Source organism: Vanessa cardui, chromosome 22 (assembly GCF_905220365.1).
Source record: "Vanessa cardui chromosome 22, ilVanCard2.1, whole genome shotgun sequence".
Classification (NCBI taxonomy): domain Eukaryota; kingdom Metazoa; phylum Arthropoda; class Insecta; order Lepidoptera; family Nymphalidae; genus Vanessa; species Vanessa cardui.
Window position 1 is genome coordinate 3077398 of NC_061144.1, and position 26884 is coordinate 3104281.

Consider the following 26884-nt stretch of genomic DNA (forward strand, 5'->3'; position numbering starts at 1 on the left):
AAGCTTTTAAACCATTATATAATAACGTTAACAAAGCAGACACATACGTAACGTTATAACACCAAATTTAACAGTCAACTGATGTGAAGCCATATACGATTGATGACATAAATATATATTAGTGACGTCACTAACATGGTGACATTTGATATTCTTAAAATACCCTTAATAAAAACTTTAATCCGACAGTTTAAATGCGGCTTAAACAATACATTCAAAACTTACGATGAAAACCTCTGTAACATTTTTATGAGAATAATTTATTCATTAAAAAAAACCCGTCCACTATCCTTAATGATGTGATAAAAACAAAAATTGTAAATATGTATATCATGTTAATCAAAAGTCATACCACGTACCATAAAGACAAAGTCGATTTTAAGTTGACACATTTATGACGAAGCATTAATACGTTCGTCTTGGTCATAACACAGAGGAAAAAAGAGACAGCCTATATATTAAACTCATTTTGATAGTCGAGAACGTGTGTTAGTATTCATACAACATTACTTACTCGTTTCAACTTAGTATTTCCTAAAGCACTGCGCCGAGCGCACGCCATAATGAAGTGTTTAATATTTTTTATGTTTACCGTTGCGACGTGTCGCGGGGAAATTGAATTCAGTGGAAGAGTGAGAAACTTTAGTTTGGAACTGTTACACTACACACAGCTGGAAACAGAAGGACATGTGGTCATATCACCCTTCGGTATATGGAGTTTGATGACTGGCGTCGCACTCGGGGCGACCGGCAACAGCAAAGCTCAACTTGAACGGGCTTTTCTACTACCAGGCAATCAAATATCTATCATAAATGGTTACCAAAATTTGACGAAGACGGTGCTTGATCCGAGAACACAGGGAGTTCAATTAGCAAGTAAGAATTTCGTTTTCAAAGACAAAGGATTCCATGTATTTCCAGCATTTAAGAAGACCTTAACCACTGACTTTGGAGCAAAGATAGTTCAGCTCGATTTCAAAGATTCAACCTCAGCAGCGCGTATCGCGAACACAGCAATCGAAGACTCCGGAGCGACAGTTTCAAATGTCCTAAGGTCAGACGATTTTGCGACAGCAAGAATGATTTTGACAAACGTGATCTCCTTCAAAGGACTTTGGTCTTCCCCATTTAATGTATCCGATACAAACATCGAATCGTTTTACGATGAATACAAAAATGAAATCGGTAAAGTCAAAATGATGTATCAAAGGGCAATGTTGCCTTACTCAAACATTCAAGAACTGAATGCCCTTGTTATGGAATTACCTTATGGCAATGATAACAAATACAGCATGCTGATCATCTTGCCATATCCAAAAATTAATGTAACTGAAGTGTATAAAAAGTTTTCAACTATTACATTAAAGGACGTATTTGAGAGACTTGACAGTGATGTTAGAGAGTTCGGTTTGGAAGACGTCGACGTGAAGTTGCCAAGATTCAAAATCAGCACAAATGTCGTTTTGAACAAACCATTAAACAGTATGGGTGTGATCGATATATTCAGTTCTAAATTAGCAAGCTTCGAAAAGATTACTTCGGAGGAAATATTTATTTCCGCTATCGTACACAAGGCGGACATAGAGGTCACGGAGTCAGGTACGGTCGCATCAGCAGATACATCGGCTTACTTCGCCGATCGCATCTCAACTCCCGCCTTCGAAGCGAACCGACCGTTTATCTACTTCGTGATGGAAAAAACGACAACGACCATTATCTTTAGTGGAATCTATTCGAAGCCGAGCGTTTTTTGAAGTGTTACAAACGTAAATATGGTAAACTTTAATGGAAGTGCGTGAAAGATTGATAAAAGAGATGTGATATATTTATTACATTTGTTAATGTCGATCTTCGATGACTTAGTCATTTAACAATACTCAGCTGTGGTACTTGGTTTCCGTATTTCATGCATATCTTTGAAATAAAAGCATTTATTATAAACAAACCTTATTATACCTATTTATATACTGTAGATAATATATGTGTCGTGATTAGCTTACATTGAGATAGAAGTCACTGTGCATTGAACTTTGTATCCGAGTATATAATATATTGTCTGATGCAGCCTTGCGGTGATTTCATCCGGTATTTTATATTGTTTCACACCGATCATGATGATTTGAATGTTTCATAAAAGATGGATTTGTATTAGATGTGTTATTGAAAAGTTCATTTTATAAAATATAATTAACAATTAAATACACAATATTTAACGAAGTTACAACGTGTTTATTAGTTAGATTTAAAATTATTTTATCCTTATAGTAAAGACTGCGGAATATAATTGTCATTTCAAGTATTTTTGTTAATAAAAATGTTAAAAATATGTTACAATAAAATATGTATTTTTTTATTTAATTATATTTATTTACAATAACATTAACTATTTTCGATGTGTATGACTTATTGCTTCCTAGCGATAAATCGATATAAATTTAAGTAGGTCCGTAATTTATAAAGTAATTAAGCTATCACTTATCAAAAAAGCGATTAGCTTAATTTAACGTTCAATTAACAGTCAAGTATTTTTGCCGAGTGACGCATTTCAATCAACGGTCTAACGAAAACGAAAATCGCAATTTACAATGAAAATTACATTGAAAAATTAATTCATAAAAAAATATCATTTTCTTTTTTTCTCCCATAAGCATTATAATTATTTTTATTTTTAGAATTTAAAGCAAATTACTTTACTCTATTTTATAAATGGAAATTGTATTGATCGAATATTTTAGTTTTAATTGAAAAATTAATTAAAGTAATTGGTTAAGATTTATTTAAATAACTAGTGGATCGGCTTCGCACGTGTGGACTGTGGTCATAAGTTTCTTTTTTATATTTTTACCTCTTATTTAAAAAATATTGTTGCTTTATTCCGACATGTTTAACAATTGTCGTTTATTTCAACTCATTTACACAATAACCGTAATAAATAATATACTTAAGCCTTCCGAAAGAAAAAAGCGCATGAAAATCCGGTCAGTAGTTTTTAGGGTTTATTACGAACATATAGACAGTCAGACGCGCCCTGGGGACTTTGTTATGTAATATATACAACAAACAATAACAGCCTGTAAATTCCCACTGCTGGGCTAAAGGCCTCCTCTCCCTTTGAGGAGAAGTTTTGGAACATATTCCACCACGCTGATCCAATGCGAAATTTGTCACATGCAGGTTTCCTCACGATGTTTTCCTTCACCGCTGAGCACGAGATGAATTATAAAGACAAATTAAGCACATGAAACAGCGGTGCTTGCATGGGTTTGAACCCGCAATCATCGGTTAAGATGCACGCGTTCTAACCACTGGGCCATCTCGACTTGTAATATATAGTGACTTTGTAATATATAGTGAAGATGATTATCACCAGACCAACTTTAGTAACAGGAGATTTATCTGTGCTCAAACATAAGTAATCCACACTCCTTAACTGTCATAGTAGGATGGTACGCAACCTATAACGCCGGAAATAGTTCATATACAGTTCAACCAACAACTTTGCTTGCTTTCCGAGACACTGAAACAAATTTTAAAATTAGAAATGCTATTGAGAATTTCTTGTAGGAAATACTACTACTTACTAATTTCATAGGCCTGACCTAAGGCTTGGACAAAGGGGGGGTGGTCTCAGTATCCCTGGATGGAAGGGGGATACCCTAGGCGTTGAAGGCCTACCGTCAAGGCGTCATGGTTTTCAACCCCAACCCCAACCCCCCCACTTTCCGTCACGTGGGGGAAGCGCGTAATGCGTTTTTCTAGCGAGAAAAAAAAGGCTTGATCAAAGGGTCTATACCTACATACTAATATATTAATAAATAAGTAAATAAAGCATAAAAGATAAATAAATATCATTTAATGAGAATGGTGTCTGAGTATAAATTTTTATAAATAAAAAAAAACCGCCTTCAAAAATGAACTAAAAAGAAAAAAATAATCAGTTACATCCATATCCAATTAACGATTTTTTAATCACCTCTCAAAGTCGGTGCCGACATTGCTAATACATACAAAAACTAAATCTATTTATTGTATAGATGACACCATTAGACAAACCTTACTATCGATACAAATTAAATGATTTCAATATAGGAATTTATTTACTTTGTTGGCACCGACTTCAAAAGGTGATTAAAAAATCGTAAATTGGATATGGATGTAACTGATTATTTTTTTCTTTTTAGTTTATTTTTGAAGGCGGTTTTTTTTTATTTATAAAAATTTATTTAATGCTTTTCAGTGTTGTTTTGTTATTTATAATTACAATTGGTAGTGTTTATCATTCACTTTATTATACTCAGTACATTTCGGCTTTCGACTCTAAACATAACTCAACCCCGTTTCAATACGATGTGGACTGCAACTCAAATTAAGCGTTACCTAAGTTACAATAGCCTAATGTTAACTGCTCATCGCCAATTAGACAATACCATTTTTCCCGATGCAATGCCGTTAATTTTTGAGGAATTGTCCGGGTAATCCACCATCAGCTAGACTTCATCATAGGCATATTTACTAACATCAATTGCTTGACGACTATCTTAAAGAAATAGAACTAAACCCGTAAAATAGTTACTTACTAATAGGTTCTGATTACCAGTTGTGGTCTTCACCATCAGTTCCACTTCATCAAATGTCACTTTTCGTGAGCATATGACCAAGGCACTTTGAATAAAACCGAAATCACTATAGGTGTGCCTATAAAATTTGAGGAGTTCCCTCGATTTCGCCAGGATTCCATCATCAGATCCTGATGTCCTGACAATGGGACCACCTGTAAAACATGCCCTTTCAAACAAAAAAAGAATTGTCAAAATCGGCCCAGCCATCTTCGAGTAATTCGGTAACATACATAAAAAATAAAAAAAAAGGCCCCGACGAATTGAGAACCTCCTCCTTTTTTTGAAGTCGGTTAAAAACAAAAAATGGAACAAGGCTTAGTTATTTTTAAATACCTACCGTTAAACGCTTATCTAATAAACAAGGGAGGCGCATTTCATACTTGATCGCCTATTGTGTAATAGTACCAAAAACCCAGCAGACATTATCCTGTATTTATATGGACATATCAACTGTCACGGCGGTCGGTTGAAAGGTTTAAAGTTTGCTCAACTGTATGTCGGTAATTCTTATGTTGAGGAATGCAAACGGTTCGACAATGATTACATAAATCGTACAAAACGTCAGTGTAACCAAATAAAAAAATATATCTTTTGCAGTCTATGTGCAAAAGGTTATCTGATTATTCTTAAGTTCATAGTTGACACATACACCTTTTTGATAAAACGATAAAACGATCGCCTAGATATTTCTTTGGACGGACGGATTCTTTGGTTGGACGGAAGATTGGCTAATTTTGGTACCTATTTTTTTGTGTTGTCTTCCTTTTAAGGAAGGTGAACGCTTTTTTCTTGAAGATTCTAAAGTCGTATCGGCGTTGGAAAAAACGTCGGCAAAAGTTGGTTCTACAGCGTGGTCCACTATTGGGGATTTTCATCATCTGGGTGGTGCTGTGAAACTTGTAATTTTGAATACCCTAGCCTTGACGACCTTGCACAAAATGCCAGTTTTTGGGGACATCAACCGGAACAACTAGGGATGTAGGCCTCTCTCTTGTTTCCACGAGAGAGAGGCCTAAATTAGGATCCCGACAAGATAACATTGTCATGTTATACATGTTTAGATTCCTAGATATAGTCAACTTATACTTATTAATATTTTGTAAGTTACTGATGAAGTGAACGTGGACACTTACGACAAGGTTAGTCCACCAGCTTAAAGTTGCTCAGAGTGCTATAAAAAGGGCTATGCTCGGCGCTTCTCTGAGGGGTCGTATCAGAAATGATTTGATCCGTCAAAGAACCAAAGTCATCGACATAGCCCACCGGATTAGTAAGCTGAAGTGGCAGTGGGCTGGTCAAATTTGTCGTAGAACCGACAACCGTTGGGGAAAACGTGTTCTAGAGTGGAGACCGCGTCTCGGCAAACGTAGTGTAGGACGTCCTCAGGCACGGTAGAGTGACGATGTACGCAAGGCAGCAGGCAGGAGCTGGATGCGAGTAGCCGAAGAAAGAGCACAGTGGCGTGCACTTGGAGAGGCCTATGTTAAGCAGTGGAAAAAACGAGCTAATGATGATGATTAAGTTACTGATACAAAAGATTTTGGCAAATCCGTCAGAAATTAAAATGTTAAAATTGTGACAAGATCTTTAAATGCCTATCTGGACCATATATTCATAAGGTAATAAAAAATATTTTTTTTTACTGTTAACTGGAAACATTATATTTTTTGAGTTCAATAAAGTATTAATTATATTAATACTAGAGGCTTCGCTTGCATTTCATTGGTTGTCATGCGTTCGACAAAAAATCTAGCCTATGTCCTTTCTTTGAGTTTGAGTTTCCTTCATCAAATTTCATCGAATTCGGTTCAGCGATTTGGTCGTGAAAGAGCGACAGACATACAGCGTCACATTTACAATATGAGTATAGATTAATATAGATAACACCAGTTACTTTATGAATAAATTGCACCCGTGCAATTAATTAGTAGGTACCTACTACTTACACTTGTATAATGTAATATAGTTTCCTAATTATTTAATTTAAGTTAATAAAACTGATGATCATAAATACCTTGACCGTTTGAGGTCAAACTCATACATTACATTTAATACAATATTTGTTTTACTTGGTAAGTTAACTAGGCCTCGATAGATGGCGCTGTAAAGTATTTATCAATTTGAATTTGAGCAAGTAATATCTTTGCTCTTGCTCATCAAATTAGTATAAAAATCACAATCTATAACCCGGAGAGTTGTGTGAAAATAACATATACTTTTATTATTAATTTATTTTAGATGTAGTTTGCTAATTCTATTTATACTGTTATGTTTAATGTGTTCATTGATATTCGTTAATTGCACAGAAACAGAGTAAGATTTACTCTGTATGTTGTGTGTCTGAAGAGATTTTCAAGATTAAATCCCAAAGGACATCGTAGACGGTGACATTGTCTAGTTTTCAACCGATTTCAAAAAGGAGGAGGTTATCAATCCGTCTGTATTTTTTTATACCTAAAACTTACGACCGCCTGATAATTATTACCTATTATTTCGCATTACGTAGTATGACGAAATATTAGTAAAGTTTTGTCAATCAAGACTTAAAAACAACATTATTTTAATGACAACAAAAATAAGAAAAAATACGAAATGTCGAAACGCTTGGCCCTTGGAATAGTGGTGCAAAAAGCATCATCAAAAGTATCTCGTAAAAGTATCTAAAAAGTACCTCGCCTCATTGTCTCCCCTGGTGACAGGAGGGCTGGTTCGTTTTTTGCCCAGAGGATCGGAATTGCGAATCAACGGCGAAATGCTGCTAGCATTCTTGCCACCATTCCACGTAGTCAAGATTTATACAGTAACTAGTTTTAATTCGTATTTGTATATATTTAAGTATTTAATGTTATTAATTCTTATGTTAATAAAATCAATCCATATGACATGAGATTGAAAATTACTAGAATGCTTATTAAAATTAATATTCTACTAATGATTTTAATAACACTTATCTGTTAATCATCGAATTATTTTGAACGAATATAAATTTATTTATTTAATATTGCACTTACGTATGTATCTTTCCTGCTAGGGCAGATAATGAGTGGATATTTAGATTAAGATTGCAACCAATATCATTCCAAGTCGTTAATAGAGTGGTGTGTACATCGGTTTTCATGAGTATGCCACTCCGAGGCCCTGAGTTCGATACCCGACCGAGTCTATGTAGAAAATTCATTAGTTTTCTATGTTGTCTTATGTCTGGGTGTTTGTGGCACCGTCTTTACTTCTGATTTTCTATAACAAAAGTGCTTTAGCTTCTTACATTGGGATCAGAGTAATGTGATGTTGTCTCATATTTATATTTACTATTAAAAATAGTTGTTTGTTTATTTTTACTTCTGCGATTGAAATAATGTCATGGTTTTTTTCACAAGCCAACCTGTGACTTCCTTGAAAAACCAGAGTGGGTGCTGCTGGTTTTTAGTGGGTATTTCGTTGCACCTCACCTCAGCCCTAATGAGCCCTCGCTGTATGCAACAGTGAAGGCTATGATTCATCGTCAAAAATAAATATAACGTCAAGTTAACTTGAAACTAAAATAAGGACATTTATATAACAGTACTCACTCGCTCGAAAGATTTATATATATTGTGCATCGAGGCGAACAGATTTTATTATTAAAAGTTTTTAATTACAGGTATGTTACATGTTATTATTTTTTTAAACCAATTCAATCAATGAGGTTTCGTGTAATCTATATTTTACCATGAAGTAAAATACTCCATTGCATTTTATTTTATCTTGGTTTATTTTCTTCTAATTACTTTTATTATACGTATCCAGAATATATACCTAATCCTTTTTAAACCGGGTTACACAATGGTATTGATTAAAAGACTGTATTTTATATGTTTCTATTAATTATTATAACATTTTCTTAAAATACATTTTTATTTTCTTCTCGAAATACGATTCCTCATAATTAATAGAGCTGAGATGGCCCAGTGGTTAGAACGCGTGCATCTGTATTTGTCTATCAAAAATATTTTAGAATTAATCGTCAAATTTCCGCAAAAAATATAAAACATTTAAAGGTAATAAAAAATCAAGTTGAAACAAATAATAATGACGGGTCTGTTTATACTTCCATCTCGACCACAATGAAGAGGAAAAACGAGACGGATTATATTTGAATACAACATTAAAAGATCAGAACTTGTTTTAGTATTCATACTTGTTCCACTCGTTTCATCTTAGTATTTTTCAAACCACTATTGCAAGCGCACGCGATAATGAATCGTTTGATATTTTTAATTTTCGCCGTTGCGACGTGCAACGCAGAAGTGGAATTCAGTGGAAGAGTGAGAAATTTTAGCATAGAACTGTTACACTACACACAACTGGAAACAGAAGGACATGTGGTTATATCACCCTTCGGTATATGGAGTTTGATGACTGGCGTCGCACTTGGCGCGACCGGCAACAGCAGAGCTCAACTATCAAGAACGTTTTTGTTACCTAGCAATCAGAATTCCATCATAAATGGCTACCAAAACTTGACAAAGTCAGTGCTACAAACGAAGAAACCGGGAGTTCAATTAACGACGAAGAATTTCGTTTTTATAGACAAAGGATTCCAAGTGTTCGAATCTTTCAAAAGGACATTAACCTCTGACTTTGCCGCGAAGATAATCGAACTCGATTTCAAAGATTCGACCACGGCAGCGCGTATCGCGAACACAGCAATCGAAGACTCCGGAGCGACTGTTTCAAATGTCCTGAGGTCAGATGATTTTGGGACAGCAAGAATGATTTTGACAAACGTGATCTCCTTCAAAGGACTTTGGTCTTCCCAATTCAATGTTTCAGACACAAATGTCGAACCATTCTACGATGAAAACAAAAAACAAATCGGTCAAGTTAAAATGATGTATCAGAGATCAATGTTGCCTTATTCAAATATCCATGCACTGAACGCTACCGTTATGCAGCTGACGTACGGGGGTGACAATAAGTACAGCATGCTAATTATCTTGCCATATCCAAAAATAAAGGTCACAGACGTATACAAGAAATTCACTATGATAACTTTAAAGGATATTCTCGAAAGGCTTGAGAACGACACCAAAGAATACGGTTTGGATGAGGTCGATCTGAAACTGCCACGATTCAAAATCAGCACAAATGTCGTTTTAAACAAACCATTGAACAATATGGGTGTGTTTGATATCTTCAGTCCTACATTAGCCAGTTTTAAAAAGATTACAAAAGAGGATATATTCATTTCCGCCATTGTACACAAGGCAGACATAGAGGTCACGGAATCAGGTACGGTCGCATCTGCGGCGTCGTCAGCTTATATCGTCGACCGCATATCAACTCCTGCTTTTGAAGCAAATCGACCATTCATATACTTTGTTATGGAAAAGGAGACAACAACTGTAATCTTTAGTGGTATTTATTCTAAGCCGAGCGTTTTTTGAAGTGTTTCATTGTGATTGAGATCAGTGCATGTAAGGGAAATAATGTGTTAAGACTGATGTTCTTTGAATTACTAGGTCACAGCTAATATTGCCCAGGCAAAGTGATTATGTCATACAATGCTATTTTATCCATTATCTTAGAAATCTGTAAAGTTTATATCATATAATAATTTTTTCTCAACATTTTATGTCTTACTGAAAAATACTTTCACAGATAATAAAATATTTACTTAAATAATAATAATTATACTTAAAAGTTATTTTATTTTGTCCCTATTTGATGTCTAAACTTTCGAGTTTAAAAAAAATAAACTAACAACCTGTATATGAACTCAAAGCCTACTCTTCATTTGAGCACAAGATTGGCTTATTCCACAAAGTTACTCCAATGAATTTGTGAATACCGATATAGCAGACTTAGATTCAACACATAGATTCCAGTAGAGCTTGCCAGGGTTTGAATCCATAATTATCGGTTCAGATCACTGTGTCATAGGCACTGGGCTATTTTGATTCCAGTATTTCTTATTCAATCAGAAGTCGATTTAGAATCAAAGGGTCAAGGAGGCGGTGGGTCCAGGCAGGATGCTGAAGGATCTTGGAATTTTGGCGTTTCTTGGGTAAGGACTATATCCAGCAGTGGCTGATAATGACTTATTAAATTTTATAAATTTAAGATCAAATTTTATATCTATACATATCTACAGACGACTGAGTAAGGCAACAAGAAAATATATTTTGATATCGGAACGTACATTGTTTAGATTTTGATTTTGATAATCATATTATTTATTGATCGATTGCTGAAATAGTCCATTCTTTTAATCAAATAAAAATATTGTTTTCAGAGTTCCGTATCCAAAAGGTAAAACGGGACCCTATGAATCAGACTCCGCTGTCCGTCCATAACCAAACTGACTGACTGACTTTCCCTCTATTACCAAACTGTATCTCATGAGCTGTGATAGTTATATACTTGACTTTTTACAGATGATGTATTTCTGCATATACTAAATGAATAGAATGAAATGATTATTCAAGGGAGCTTCCATACAACACACTTTTTTTCGTTTTTGTGGTTTGGTACAGAACCCTTCCTGATTTCGTTTGACTCGCACTTAGCCAGTTTTTTTTATTACCGACTATCGAAGCGCGCGAGTAAATTAAAAATGCAAACAAATAGTTCCTTAGTATTTTCCATATTACGTAATCATAAAGTTCATTATCTAGTCATTGTTTATAGTATATTTATAGTCTACGTTTAGGTCTAGGTCGACCACAGAGGTCGTCAATAGTTCTCATTTGAATTTGTACTTTATAGATTTGTACAGTACACGTAACAGCCCCTAAATCTCTCATCTCTGGGCAATATCAATAATGTCTTCTAGTAAAAGAAATATTTCGTATACAGGTGACAAAGACAACCATATTTGAACATAGACAATTTTAATACTTTTTTATACTTAATTTGTTACTTGGTGGTAGGGCTTTGTGCAAGCCCGTCTGGGTAGGTACCACCCACTCACCAGTTGTTCTACCGCCAAATAACAGTACTAAGTATTGTTGTGTTCCGGTTTGAAGGGTGAGTGAGCCAGTGTAACTACAGGCACAAGGGACATAAAATCTTAGTTCCCATGGTTGGTGGCACATTGACGATGTAAGGAATAGTTAATATTTCTTACAGCATCATTGTCTATGGGTGATGGTGACCACTTACCATCAGGTGGCCCATATGCTCGTCCGCCAACCTATACCATAAAAAAAATCACCTATTCATAACACTTTCCCCCACTTTATTCCAGTCTGGGCTGATGAATACTAAGGACGCGTCCTTTTGTTATGATTTCCCGAAGAGAACGAGATGTATTATAAAATACATAACACCCAATTTGAACTCTCGATCTTCTCTTATCCACGAGGCCATCTTGATTCATATTATGTCTATTAAAAAAACGTTATAAAGATTATAATTATAAAATAATTACATATATACTTAATAATTGTATATTATTATACTTAGATAGTTGTTACAATCTTATAATGTAGTTACATCTAGTTTTTTTTTGTTCTGTAATAATTTAAAAAATCTAAGGTCATTGTGATCACTATTCCGTTTTATTCTTATTTAATGGTGACTGGTGGAAATTCGCTGTAGCGAATATTTGGAGATGCGTCTTGCAACAAATGTACGGAAATTTACAGTCAGAGTAAGAAAACCATCGACATCGTCGTTTTCAAATTCATTCCTTTATCAAGTCTTAAAAGTACCTTTTGTAACTAAATAACAATCATATATCAATAAATTGCTCATACTGAGTACACCAAAAAAGATATTAAGGTGACGAACCATTTGTTAAACCAAGCATCCAAGGGCTGTCCTATCGCTGACCGGCAATGTTATCTGTGCATGTCGCCGTGGAAAAGTGCGAAAAGGCACGAGCCTCAAGTCAAAAAAAAAAATACTAAAATTCCACTAATATTAAAGTCATTTTTAAAAATACATCGGTAAAGAAGGCATATTATTCAGTACAAGATTATATAGACGATAAAAAGCGGGGAGCTAATACTTGTAGAGTTCAATGGTGGTAGCTTCACTTAAAATAGTTGGTAAATGGCGTTTCAAACGTGCTTGTAAAAGTCTGAATAAACTATATTTTGATTTGATATGAGTTATTAGCAATTTGCTAATAGTCATAACCAGTTATCAAATAGCTGCTGTTATACATAGTCAATTGAGAAATATTTAATAAACTGACATGATACAATTATATTGTGTTAATTTATTACTAATCGAAAATAATAACTATTACCTAAAATAAAGATTTTTGGGCTGAAATTATTATAATATGTACTTTCATATAAGTATTTTTCCAAAGCTATATGTGGAACAATAACAAATACTCATCTTTTGTAAGTATCCGAACAGGACTGTTCTCGATAGTAAAGTAACAACTGACAAATGACAATTAGTGACATTTAATTTGACAATATTGTCAATATCACGCTTTTTGCCGACAATAATTCTTATTAAATTAAAATTAGAATATAATAATAAATATAACCAAAATATAATAAATTAATTATTAAGAATTATAAGAATACTGTATTAAAAAATTGTGTTGGTAGTAGTTTATTTATTTGGAAGAATAGGTTATGTTTCTATAGTATTAAAATAATCGAAAATGTTTTTAAGAAAATTTACCAGATGCAATGCTTATAGATTATTGGTATCAGAACACAGCTGTTACAAGCCCCAGCACTTGAAATCTCTATGCGGTTTGTATATTATATAAAAATTTACAATGTATAAAAAAGTCTAAGAATATGAATCAGGCTAATTCGATTCTGCCAAAGCCTTAAACCTCTTAACCCGTATTAACTATATTTGTATTAGGTATGTAGGTATATAAATTTTATTATACTTAATAAGAGGTTGATTTCATATTTGTACTTTTATTTAACTTATGTAATAAATATATGGCCATGAAAGTTTTGTATTATTTCATTAATTAATACTTTTAATTTTTCAGGTACAAATAATAAATTACTCAATGAGTATTTCAGCAATTTAAATAGAAATGCTATTTTACCCACATCATATTCCGTTAGACATTATTCAAAGAAATTAATAGAAGACATCTTTAAAGATTCAAATAAAGAAACAGGTAAATTTTATCATAACCAATGAGAATTGTGTTTCAAGATGTTGTAAACAAAGGCCAGTCTTGTTTGCTAATCAAATTGGATTTTTTTATCTTTATATATTATTTTAGAAATATAGATAATCAAAAATGTCATCTTATGTTAACTGTTTACCATGTGGCCCTGCAAATACTTCATCAACTTTTATATAAAAGGACTTTAAGCATATTTATTCCTAAAGTCCTGTTATATAAAATTTTAAAATATGCTCAATTCATGTTTTCTCTGAACTCGTACATAAAAGCCGATCACAGATAAAATAATATTTATATTACATTGTAATTTCTTTTAGTGTAATTACTATAACTTGTAAGTATTATTTAAAAAAACATATAATATTGTACAAAAAAAGTGCTCAGATTTCAAGAGAGAGATAATGTCAACTCTATAAATTTAAAATTCATCCAACCAGACAAGATTTAATACAAACATCTGATCAATCAGTAAGAGAAGTTTATGTTGTAAATAATAGTAAGGCTGATAAGGGGTCTGTGCAAATACTGTACAACAGTAACAATTAGCTGTAATGTAAATTACTTTTATTTAAAATTACTTAGCACAAAATATCCTCAACTGCAATTTTTATCTCAACTCAAACTCCACCAATTTATAAATAAACTGCATTGAATCTCTTACTCTCTCCATCTCTCTCTCTCTTTTTCTCTCTATATTATTTTCGAAGCTAAATTGTGCTAAATTGTTTATTTTAGTTACAAATAATACTATTTTAATCCAATCACATGGGATGTGTCTATTACATGTCACTTCTGGGAAATTATTTGTGCACTGGCAACACAACTAGAAGACATTATACTTAAAATTAAAATGAATATCCTCCAATGAGGTTTAATTTTAAACCCAATTGCTACTTGATAAGGTTTAAAATTAATTGACAACTTTCTTAATTTCATATTCTTCTGTTTACAGAGTTGAATAAAATCAATGAAATATTTAAACAACCACGGGTAACACTTAACGAATTGCTAACTAAAACTCCACAAAAGATATTCGATATTCATTATAAGCAATCAGTAATCGCTCCAAAGGGTGGAAAGAAAAAGAATATTCAGAATGATTGGACTTGTACGTACACTTTTATATGGCCGGAGAAAATGAAATTTGAAAGGTTTGTTTGATATTAATTTTATATTTGGTTCTGAATTATGAGATTTATTTTTTTAAGTCTTCTTATTCGAAAGTAATATGTTATATCGATTTTTTATATGGCAACAGAAAAAAAATCCATCGACAAATTAAATTAAAAAAAATTCTGTTGTTTTTTTAAGAATTAATAATTATGTGTAACTATGTCATAAAATTAATTCTAAATAGAGAAATAGATATTTTCACAGTAGTCATAATCAAAATGGGCAATTTTATAAGAGCCTTATTGTAGGTGGTGGTAGGTGTAGGTGTCTAAATTTAGTACTAATTTAATTAATATATTTGTATTTATGTTTTAGTACTGCTATATCAAAGAGGAAAGCAGCTGAAAAGGCAGCAACACAAGCAGTGCTTTGGCTGTATAATAACAAACGAATTGACGACAGAGGCTGGCCCATTTATGATAAAACTGTGATAAAAGAAATACAAAGCACATTAAACAAAGATATACATATAACTATAAGTGATAACTCTATCGAAAGAATTAACAAGATATGGAATGAATATGAAAGTGATATAAGTAAGAATTTGTAACTTTATACAATGTATCTGGTTTATATGACAAGGTTCTATATAATAATAATAATAATTGAAACTTGCTGTGCCTGCGACTTTGTCTGAAAAGTTGTGGTTATAGCCTAAGTTACTCCTTATTACATTAGCTTTCTGCCAATGAAAGTCCCATCAAAATAGGTCCAGTCATTCCAGAGATTATCTGGAAACAGACAGACAGATAAAAATGAAAAAAAATTTGGTATACGTACCATGTATACATACACAATGATTTAGTACAAAGTGCTTATTTCAATATTACAAACAGACACTGCAATTTTCTTCTATGTATAGACTAGTGATTTGTCTGAGCTATACTCCCGTTTTATTGATAACAGGTGTGAGGTATTAAAAGTAGCCTTATGATGTATACTTCTTTAGAGTTCAAGCTTTCTTTATATAAAAATTCATGTTCAGTGTTTTACCAGTGAAACAGTTAGTGACAATTGGAGTGAGTCGATTTATAGGTTAGTGCCAAGGACGGCAATGGAACTCCTTAATTTTTATAACTGAATTGTTTTGTATTCCAGAAAGTATATATGAAGCAACATTCAATGAAGCACAACGAAAATTATTAAATACAACATCTGTTTTCAAGAAGGATTCGACTATAGATGATCAAGGTAAATATAAAGTTAAAATATTTACTATTTGCGAAGACTAATAATGTTTATGTCACCGTAAAATTGTAAATACCGTTAGATTATGATCTATTTCTTGACACGTGAAATAATAACGACATTTTGCATTATTAGCGCCATCTATTGGTACTGTGATGTATCATTACAGTAAATTACGTTAAGAGATTATTTTTCAAGGTCGCAATGACGCACCAAAACTAAAATTACCTAAATTTATTTTAATTGATACTTTGTTTTTTGAGCCTATGGCTAATACCTACAGGATATAATGTCTCAACTTTCTGTTATTGTATAGATTTATTTATGAATAATATGATATCTTGAACGCCAAAAATCGCATCGAATGCAAACTTGTGTGATATTTACTATGTGCCTTAGGGTAATGGACGAAATATATATTTTTTATTTTTCTTCTAAAGTATTTTCTTATTACCGGCTACATAGCAAGGAGGGTGATTAATAAATAATTAGCCATATATGGGAAAAAATGATTTCGAAAACAGTCTCCCGAAATAAGAGAGTTCTTATTTTTTCGAACATAACAATAAGATAGAAAATTATTCTTTGTCTGATATATATAATAAATGTGCATAAGTAAAGTAGTTCGTTTTTTAAATTATTGTCGTTTAAATCATAACTGACAATAATTTCAATCACATGTAAAATAGAATTGATTCCAAATTTGAAAATATTAATTTCTTTACAGATTGTTCGGAAGAAATATTGGAAAATGAAGACGATAAATTGGATAATCTTACAGGTACAAAATATCTTCTATTAAGCTCTTAACCAATTTTAAATTGACTTGAAACAGAATTATATTATTTTTTAAATTGGTCGATTGCAATTGATGACGTCAAAAGTGACCAATGAACGTTCAGTATTTAGACAGATTATGTATCTTTTAGTATTGGTAGTTATACTTTCCATTTCTTTATTTTCTCGATGACAGCTGTGGAAACTTGAACGAGCGACTTTCTTACATTATGTGTGCATTATTTTATAAAAATATGACGTTTAAGCACGTATAGTACGACACAAATTAGATGTAGCATCGGAAAATGCAATATTCCATTGCATTTTCCGATGCTAATAAAACCGATTACTGCCAATTCACACAACCAAAAGAAATAGCTCCCTATCGCGCCATTCGACGCTATTCGTCGCTATAGATTCACGCGCCAGAGAAAGCAAGTGCATGTAAATAGGCCCGTCAAATTGATGAATCAAAATCAAAAAAAAAAAATCAAAATAAACTTTATTCAAGTAGGCTTTTATAAGCACTTTTGAATCGTCATTTTACAATTAAGTGAAGCTACCACCGGTTCGGAAAGTAGATTCTACCGAGAAGAACCGGCAAGAAACTCAGTAGTTACTCTTTTTTAACATTTAAAAAATACAACGTCATGTTAATTAAATACAATTATTTAAATTAATGTATCCTGCTTGGAAGTCAACAGGTATTAACTCCACGCTTTTTTATCATCTACAAAATATATTAGGTCATATGATATTACAAGTTATTACGTTTGTGCAAAGATCATATTCGCGTGAGAAATAAATTTTGATTATTTGGGATAGCGTACTCAATTCGGATGTGATCGGTTTTACGAATTTTGCCGATGCGACATCTAAGTTGTGTCGTACTATACAAGGTTAAACCAGAGTCGGAAAAACTTAAATGGAACTTATAGGATAACACGATGAAAGACTCGATATTTTTTCGTCGCTTGACGATAAAGTAAAACATCGTGAGAAAGCCTGCATTTGTCCATAGAACTGTCACATCAGTCAAAATCATGCTTTAGAGTAGCGTGATGTTTACATAATGTTATTTTATGCAATATCTCACAGATTTAAAACCCCCGATCCATCCAGTATTCGGCAAGCAAATAGAACATATAAAGTCAGCCAGGGAGAGACGCGAGCGAACACTCAAACAGACATTCATAAATTACGACGAGAATTTGACGCCACTACCGATAGATGGATATGCGTGAGTACTTTTCACAACAAATCAAAATAAACTTTATTCAAGTAGGTGTTTTGTTAATTAAGTGAAGCTATCACCGTTTCGGAAAGTAGATTCTACCGAGAAGAGCCGGTAAGAAACTCAGTACTTACTCTTTTTGAACATTTAAAAAATACAAAGTCATGTTACTTAATACAATTATTTAAATTAATATATCCTGCTTGGAAGTAAACAGGTATTAACTCCGCGCTTTTTTATCATCTATAAAATCTTGTATCGAGTAATATGCCTATAATTATAAATACGTATTTTTATTTATCTGAGAGTCCTTATTCTATGAAGATGTATTGGCGGCTGTCAACTGGTTAAACGTCGTTTAGTAAAGTGTCTATTAAAAAACTAATTTACCAATGGGATGCGACAAAAATATAATTATAATATTTGTAGCACTGTGACTGCGACATTGGTCTTGTGGCAAGGTATATATTCCAGGTCTTGAGTTCAAACACTTCCTCTTTCTCTCTCTCTCTCTATGAAACCTATTATTAATTTAATTCATTGTTTATCATTTTAAAGATATAAGCTAAGAATTGAATTGAATGCCTTTAATACTCTATTATTGGTAGGTAGGTAGTTGTAATTGTGAATTATAAAATAAAATTGATAAGAAATTAAATAATTGTACAATACACTTGAATATTTTGAATTATTATATTTAAATTAAAATTCGTAACTTTTAGTCCATATATCACGTGAAATAAATCACGAGCCGCCATGGTGTGACGTCAGATAGGTAAAAACTGCCACTTCAATAACATCTGGCACTTTGACAAATAACTTTTCTGGAGTTTTAAAGCTAGTATTTGTGCATAACAAACTCCAACCATAGTTATTGTAATTCAATAAAAAAATAATATCACCAAATATTTATAGCTATTATCGTTCAATGAGTGCCAATCGTACTTACACGACTGTTGTTTTTATCAATATGACGTCACCAAAATGGCTGACAGCATTTGCGGAAGTAAAAAAGGTTTAAAATTAAATTATATGGCAAGAAAACGTGATCATTTTGTCGAAATATATAATTTTGTGACCTTGTATTACAAAAATCAACGTTTGAAAAATAAATTATGTATTGTTACTGTTCTAAGTAAAATAAAATTAATTATTTAAAAAGAGGCGAATATAATAAGGATTTATATTATACTTAATCAATATACTTATTTGAGTCGCTAATTAAAGGATTGCCTTTCAAACGTCGATATATTTTTTACACAAGTATGTCAAAACAAAGTGAGCAGTCTTGCGAACGATGTATAGGGGTCAACACAATCGGTTGATGTACACAATAAGGTCACGCCGAGGTCGCTCGAGGCGGCCAAGGTCGTTATTGTAGGTCGAGTCCAGTAACGAGGACGGGAATACGGTATACGAGGTTACAATGACCTTTATAAGTGTTACGTATTGACCTGGATTTTGTTTTCTATGTCACTATAACATTAAATTGATATCGGATGAACTACTATCACACTTTCGCACTTTCGATTATAATATTACGAAAATGAAAACCTACCATATTTTTTTTTTTTTTTTATAAATATGAGACAACATCACATACATTACTCTGATCCCAATGTAAGTAGCTGAAGCACTTGTGTTATGGAAATCAGATGTAACGACGGTACCACAAACACCCAGACCCAAGACAACATAGAAAACTAATGGTAATCTACATCGACTCGGCCGGGAATCGAACCCGGGACCTCAGAGTGGCATACCCATGAAAACCGGTGTACACCACTCGACCATGGAGGTCGTCAAATTATTAGCTACTTATCAAAATCTATTAAAAATCGTCGAAATTTACTAGACAAAATAATATATGTTTTTGTAAAAAGTTCCTATATACATAAAAGCAAAAGTATTCGTCACAAACTTTCCTCTCATACAAAATTTCACTTTCGTCGCTCAGTGAAATTTCGATTTAGAACTACTCTAGATTCTCTTCGAGTTTCTATCAACGAAAGTGAGAGTGAAACGTAACGTGTTTCACTTTCTATGACGTTCGCTGTCGTGACGTCGAACGAATTTGACGTCACCTGACGTAAAACGCGTAGGTACGCTTTCGTAGTGAAATCGTAATTCGCTTCGACGGTGCGGATTCCGTACTGATTACGTATGAAAATAATACTGTTCCGTATTACGAAAGTCGGGTTATCTTATTGTAAGAATAAAAAAGGAGAGGGTTTGGAACATATCACGCTATTCCAATGGGGGTTGTTGGAATGCACATGTGGCAGAATTTCGATGAAATTTGTCACATGCAGGTTTCCTCACGATGTTTTCCTTCACCGCTGAGCACGAGATGAATTATAAACACAAATTAAGCACATATATATAGTGGTGATTGCCTGGGTTTGAGCCCGAAATCATCGGTTAAGATGCACGCCTTCTAACCACTGGGCCATCTCGGCTCATTGTAGGAGTATTTAAGAAATAAATGGTATTTGAATAATTTATAATATGTGTGTGTATATATTTTTAGTTGTATTATAGATTTAATTACTTATTGCAATATATTATATATAAATGTTGCTGATTGATAATTAATGAGTCCACTCTATAAAATTGCAAGTGTCAATGAAACAAAATTAGGAAAATTGAATGATTACGTCTAATGTCGCGAATAACTAGGTATCCCAACTGATCTGAAGTTTAATTGTAATTGATATTCGTAAATATGTAATACTAGTAGTCGCTCGCGGATTCGCCCGCGTTTCAGGATTTTGGTTGTCATGTGTCAGGCAATAAAGTAGCCTCCTTTCTTGGAGTTCAAGTTTACTTCAAAAAATTTCATCAAATTCGTTTCAGCGGTTTCGTCGTTAGAGAGCGACAAACACACAGTTACTTTCTCATTCATAATATTAGTATAGATGTACTGTTATCAATTAAAGTAATTCGCATTAAAATACATTTAAAAAAATAACTTTGTCTCAATAGGCTACTTGACAATGCGAAAAATAAACTGTGAATTATTGTAATCAGTGTATATTATGAGTTTAAAAATGGTTATTTACTAACGAAAGTTGAAAAGAAAACTTACTTTATTCAAAAATCCATAAATAAAAATGCATTTTTTCAAAAGTTTGTCACGTGACACAAAACGCTCCTGATTGGCCGGGCTTATGATGAAGTCACTTGTAAACTTTGCTTTTCTACTATATGTACCACAGATTAAAATACAGGAAAGTGACGTCACCGACCCCATTGCAGCGCCATATTGTCCAAGTAGCGTTTTTGCGCGCTATTTAAATATGGAATTTTTAATATGATATTTTTCGGCAAATATGTACTAGAAATAAAAAACGCAACTTTTACTGGGTTCCTTAACTTCTACTAAATAATATAAAATGGATTTTAAAAACCAGTCCAATAGCCTTTTACCAGAAATAGTTACATTATTGTGTCATAGGGTTTATTGTGTATAAAAAAAATGGTTTATACCTTTATACGCATGGAGAATATTTCCAAAAGTTATTAAGTAAATAAATTGTTTTATATAAGCTGTATGGACTTTGCATAGTATTACTTCGAAGTGATTTTGGTTTTAATCAAAACACGTATCTATTTTGGGCCCGGTTCTTCCCGGTTTCATTAAATGCTGTCTCGTAATGATTAATAGAATCATAATATATTATATTGTAATGATTTTGTCACGTATTTTCCTTATGGGAAGAGGAAAAATACTACAATTACATCTTATTTGTACGATCTAAAAAAAGTAATTAGATTTTTTTTTAATAGCTTGTCTATTTCATGATATAAAAATCTTAAATATTTCTGAATTGTTTCGAAAAAATGTAGTCTCATAAAGTTTTTTTCTAAAATACAATAAATTATTTATTAATCCTGTATTTTTTTTACAAAAAGCCATAAAGTCATATCAAAATCAAAATATACTCTAGTAGTAGTAGTAGGCTTTAATAAGCACTTTTGAGTCGTTATTTAACAATTATTTTGTATTTTAAATGAAGCTACCACATATTGTATACATCTTTTGCTTTCGAATTACCTTGAAGTAGTAGTGCGAAAAGCTCTCTTAATAGTAAGTATAACATTTTCTATTGCCTCCACTGGTGACAGGAGGGCTTAATTAGTTTTTTGCCCAGAGGATCGGAATTGCGATTCAAACGGAAAATGCTGCTAGTGTTATTGACAACACGCAGTCGTGACTATGTTAAGAACTTAATATTAACAATTCTTTGTTAATAAAAGCTATAAATAAATAAATATGAGACAACATCACATACACTACTCTGATCCCAATGTAAGTAGCTGAAGCACTTGTGTTATGGAAATCAGAAGTAACGACGGTACCACAAACACCCAGACCCAAGACAACATAGAAAACTAATGATAATCTACATCGACTCGGCCGGGAATCGAACCCGGGATCAGAATAGCGTACCCATGTAAACCGATGTACACAACACTCGACCACAGAGGTCGTCAAAAAGCTATTGAAGGACTAAAAATAACATAATAATAAACTTAAAAATAACACAATTTGCACTTTAACTTTATATGTCAAAATAACTAAATGTATTTTTAATAAATATTATAATTTGGAATATATATTTAATTAATGTAAAGTTTGAGGTCCGGTTTCCGAAAGGTCAACTAATTTCAAGACGATCATCTAAAACCACAGGAAACGTTGTTCAAGATCTATACTTATAATAAATCTGTAGAGAGGCCATTTCTGTACATGAAATTTATTTAAAAAAAAAACTATCAAGGGATGATAAGGGATCGCTACTGGTGCCAAAAATGCAATCAGTAAAATTTTTGTCTGTCTGTCTGTCTGTCTGTCTGTCTGTCTGTATATTCGTTATAGAAACAAAAATTACTCGACGGATTTTAACGAAATTTGGCACAATTATTCTTCCTACTCCTGGGCAGGTTATAGTATACTTTTCATTACGCTACGATCAATAGGAGTAGAGCAGTGAAGGGAAATATTGGGAAAACGGGAGAAGTTACTCCATTTTTTAAGCTTCCGTCGCGTGTGCAGCCTTAATGGTTAAAGCTACATAGAAATCATGTACGACACAAATGTTCTTAAATTATTATATAAAAATAAATTCCTCGACAGCATATGTCTATCTTTCATAGTTGACTCACAATAACACGTGAAACTTCCGGAAGCTTAGCAATTCGGCGCTTTCTGACTATATTTGTCTACTCTTACGTTTACAATACTCTCACTCATCCCTAATTACAAAAGTTCACATTATTACCTATTCAATAAAAAAAAGAATCATGTAAATCGGTGTAGAAACACAATAAGTCATCGCGCGTGAATACAGAATCATGCCATAAGGATTATTTTTGTGTATCGGTTGCCGCGTTCGACGCGCTACGCCGCGGGAGGTATAAAAAGGCGGCGGGTCCGCGCGCGAGCTCAATCGTGCCAATACATCTCTCGCAGAGGTAATATTCCGAATAGACTCAGGCGACCTATGCACGTCCTGAACGACACAGACGATAGCCTCACTATCGCAAACAAACCATTTGTAGGGAATAACACACTACACACCACACACCCACAGCGTTTCCGCCGGCGGAAACGAGGACCCAGTTATGCGACGTCTCGGAGGCGGCCGAGACGTCAGTAAATTCACTCAGTGTTAGAATCACTCCCCACCGATTTCGTTCTGAGCCGAGGTGCGATCTCATAGGAGACACCCTCAGGACGAACTTTAGTTTTAATTTAGTTTTAATTTAGAGCCCCGCGCTCAACCTCAGGGCAGGGGACATTAGTTCTCGCCCGAAAGTCAGGTGACGCTGTGAAGGCCAGTAGGGCCAACAGCAATACACAACACACAAAAAAAAGCGCGCGAGCTACATACAATATTTGGCTGTTGATGCGAATAGACGTTTAGAGTGTTCGACCTTATTGACAGACAATAATTGTTATTTACCAACCGTGCTTTTCAGCGCGACTTTTAGTCTAAGCATATTATTAGTTAAAATTTTATTTCTTTATAAGTGAAGTAGTAGTAGGTACGCATTTTAGTTATTGTGGTAGTGTTTAATTATATTAATAGTTTATTTTCGTAATTATCATATAATAATAATTATTACTATATAAGTATATCATATAATTATTACTATATATGTAAGTAGTGTTTAATTATATACCATATTTAGTTATTATATAATATTAATAGGTTTCGTAAGTGTAAGGTAGCTTTGGTTACTGTTGATTGAAAATACACAATGCCACCTAAAAAAAGACCATCTTTATCTCGATATTCGAGAGATGCTAAGAGGATGAGAAATGCGCGTTCTCAAGAATCGGCAGAGGAAAGAGCACATCGGTTAAACTCTATGAGAGTTAGTGCCTCAACTTCTCGAGCCAATGAAAGCTCTTCAGAGAGAGAGATGCGATTAGCAGCTGACAGAGAGAGACGAGCTACATCACGGGCGTCTCAAAGCTTTTCTCAACGAGAGCTGAGGCTTACCATTGACCGAGAACAACATGTGTTATCCCGAGCAGCTGAAACTGCTTCACAGCGAGAATTGCGTCTCACAGCTGACCGCGAACGACAAACTTTATCTCGCGAGTCTGAAACATTTACTGAAAGGGAATTACGTCTCACAGCTGACCGCGAACGGCATGCATTATCTCGCGAGTCAGAAACCTTCACTGTGAGGGAATTGCGTCTCACAGCTGACCGCGAACGGCATGCATTATCTCGCGAGTCAGAAACCTTCACTGAGAGGGAATTGCGTCTCACAGCTGACCGCGAACGGCATGCATTATCTCGCGAGTCAGAAACCTTCACTGAGAGGGAATTGCGTCTCACAGCTGACCGCGAACGTCATATATTGTCTCGCGAGTCAGAAACCTTCACTGAGAGGGAATTGCGTCTCACAGCTGACCGCGAACGTCATATATTGTCTCGCGAGTCAGAAACCTCCACTGAGAGGGAATTGCGTCTCACAGCTGACCGCGAACGTCATATTTTATCTCGAGAATCTGAAACTTTTACTCAATATGAACACCGTTTGACAAATGATAGGGTGCACCACAATATTATTAGATCTCTCGAAGATGAACATGAGCATGAACAACGACTAGAGTCGGTACGCGAACATTACGATTCTTTGAGACAGAACGATTAATAAGTTTGTCTAATGAAAGATTAAGAATCGAAAATATTCGGTCTCTTGAAACGGACGAACAGCGAGAGGCCCGTCTTACTGCAGACAGATTTCGACATAGTCTTAATAACTTAGATGTATACATAGAAGACCAACCTAGAAATACGGTGGCATGGTCCGACAAATATAAAAGTGGGTTTGCTTATAACCTCACAATTGATTACAAATCATCTTCTGTAATAGGCGATATGAACGTGGTATGTTCTTTTTGTAATGCTTCAAAGTGGAGTAAGGAGTCAGCTGGTTTCTGTTGTTCTGGAGGCAAAATAAATTTGCCTTCATTCGAAGACCCACCGGAACCTTTGAAATCACTACTTTTGGGGGAACATGTGCAATCTAAACAGTTTTTAGACAACATTACTTTACACTTACTTTGCACTTATAATAGTGCATTTCAGATGACATCCTTTGGTGCGCAACAAATCTCCGAAGGTCCTTTCATGCCTACTTTTAAGATACAAGGTCAAGTTTACCATTTGATAGGATCTCTTTTGCCTGAAGACCAACCTAAGTTTCTTCAAATATACTTTGTATCCGACTACGACGAACAGTCGAATATAAGAGATCAATATTTCCCGAATTTAAATGCTGAACTCATTTCACAACTTCAGAACATGTTGCATCAGGTTAATTCGTATGTATGCAGTTTTAAATCGGCATTAGAAGCTCTTCCTGGAGATCATGATAACAATTATAAAATTGTTATAAATGCCGATAGGCGTCAAACGCAGGCGCGGAGCACCCTGGGCGTTACAATGCTCCATCCACGAGTGAAGTTGCTGTGGTATTGGTCGACCAGGAATGTGATAGGCGTGATATCGTTATCCGTTCTAGAGACAATCGTTTGCAACGTATTTACGAAACCCACAGAGCTTACGACAGTTTGCAATATCCTTTGATATATTGTCGAGGGGAAGATGGTTATAATTTTGCTTTATACCAAACTGATCCGCGTACAGGCGCACCTATTTATAATAAAAAGATTTCATGCCTTCGATTTTACTGTTACCACTTGCAAGTAAGACGGAATAGGTTTGTATACTTGCAACGTTTTCGTGGCTTATTCAATCAGTTTATTGTAGACATGTACGCAAAAATTGAAACCGAAAGATTAGTTTACATACGATCTAATCAAAGGCAGCTGCGCGCTGAAGAATACGTGCACCTTCGCGACGCCATGCAGCAAGATAATGATACGGTGAATATGGGCCGTTTAGTTATTTTGCCCTCTTCTTTTACTGGTGGTCCACGCTACATGCACGAACGTACTCAAGATGCTTTTTGTTACGTGAGAAAATATGGACGTCCCGACTTATTTATTACTGTAACTACCAATCCTAAGTGGGATGAAATCACTCGGGAGCTTCTTGAGGGTCAAGCACCGCATGACCGTCATGATATCATCGCAAGAGTTTTTCATTTAAAATTAAAATCAATGATAGATCTACTTACCAAAGATAACATTTTTGGAGAAGTATTATGTTACATGTATAGTGTTGAATGGCAAAAACGCGGCTTACCCCACGCACATATCCTGGTTTGGTTAAAAGATAAGGTTCGACCTAATGATGTAGA

General features: G+C 34.0%; 3 protein-coding genes across 3 annotated transcripts in view; all 3 read left to right on the plus strand.

Moving 5' to 3' along the window:
* The first annotated feature begins 478 nt into the window (after positions 1-478).
* Positions 479-2352, plus strand: LOC124539359 (serine protease inhibitor 77Ba-like). The gene has a single exon (XM_047116730.1). The coding sequence runs from the start codon at positions 564-566 to the stop codon at positions 1752-1754; it is 1191 nt and encodes a 396-aa protein (XP_046972686.1). The 5' UTR covers positions 479-563; the 3' UTR covers positions 1755-2352.
* Positions 2353-8801: 6449 nt separating this feature from the next.
* LOC124539417 (serine protease inhibitor 2.1-like) lies at positions 8802-10294 on the plus strand. The gene has a single exon (XM_047116808.1). It carries the CDS (start codon positions 8855-8857, stop codon positions 10043-10045), a length of 1191 nt encoding a protein of 396 aa, XP_046972764.1. The 5' UTR covers positions 8802-8854; the 3' UTR covers positions 10046-10294.
* Positions 10295-13227: 2933 nt separating this feature from the next.
* The window catches only part of LOC124539177 (ATP-dependent RNA helicase DHX30-like), a 32344-nt gene continuing 18687 nt past the window's right edge, over positions 13228-26884 (plus strand). Inside the window, exons 1-7 of the mRNA XM_047116475.1 lie at positions 13228-13321; positions 13576-13710; positions 14675-14873; positions 15211-15431; positions 15994-16086; positions 16811-16864; positions 17959-18100. Coding sequence (XP_046972431.1) covers positions 13228-13321; positions 13576-13710; positions 14675-14873; positions 15211-15431; positions 15994-16086; positions 16811-16864; positions 17959-18100 — 938 coding nt within the window. The remainder of the gene's footprint in view (positions 13322-13575; positions 13711-14674; positions 14874-15210; positions 15432-15993; positions 16087-16810; positions 16865-17958; positions 18101-26884) is intronic.

What these genes read in the sequence shown, in the direction of transcription:
- LOC124539359 (XM_047116730.1), top strand. Translation starts at nt 564, where the DNA reads ATGAAGTGTTTAATATTTTTTATGTTTACCGTTGCGACGTGTCGCGGG.
- LOC124539417 (XM_047116808.1), top strand. Translation starts at nt 8,855, where the DNA reads ATGAATCGTTTGATATTTTTAATTTTCGCCGTTGCGACGTGCAACGCA.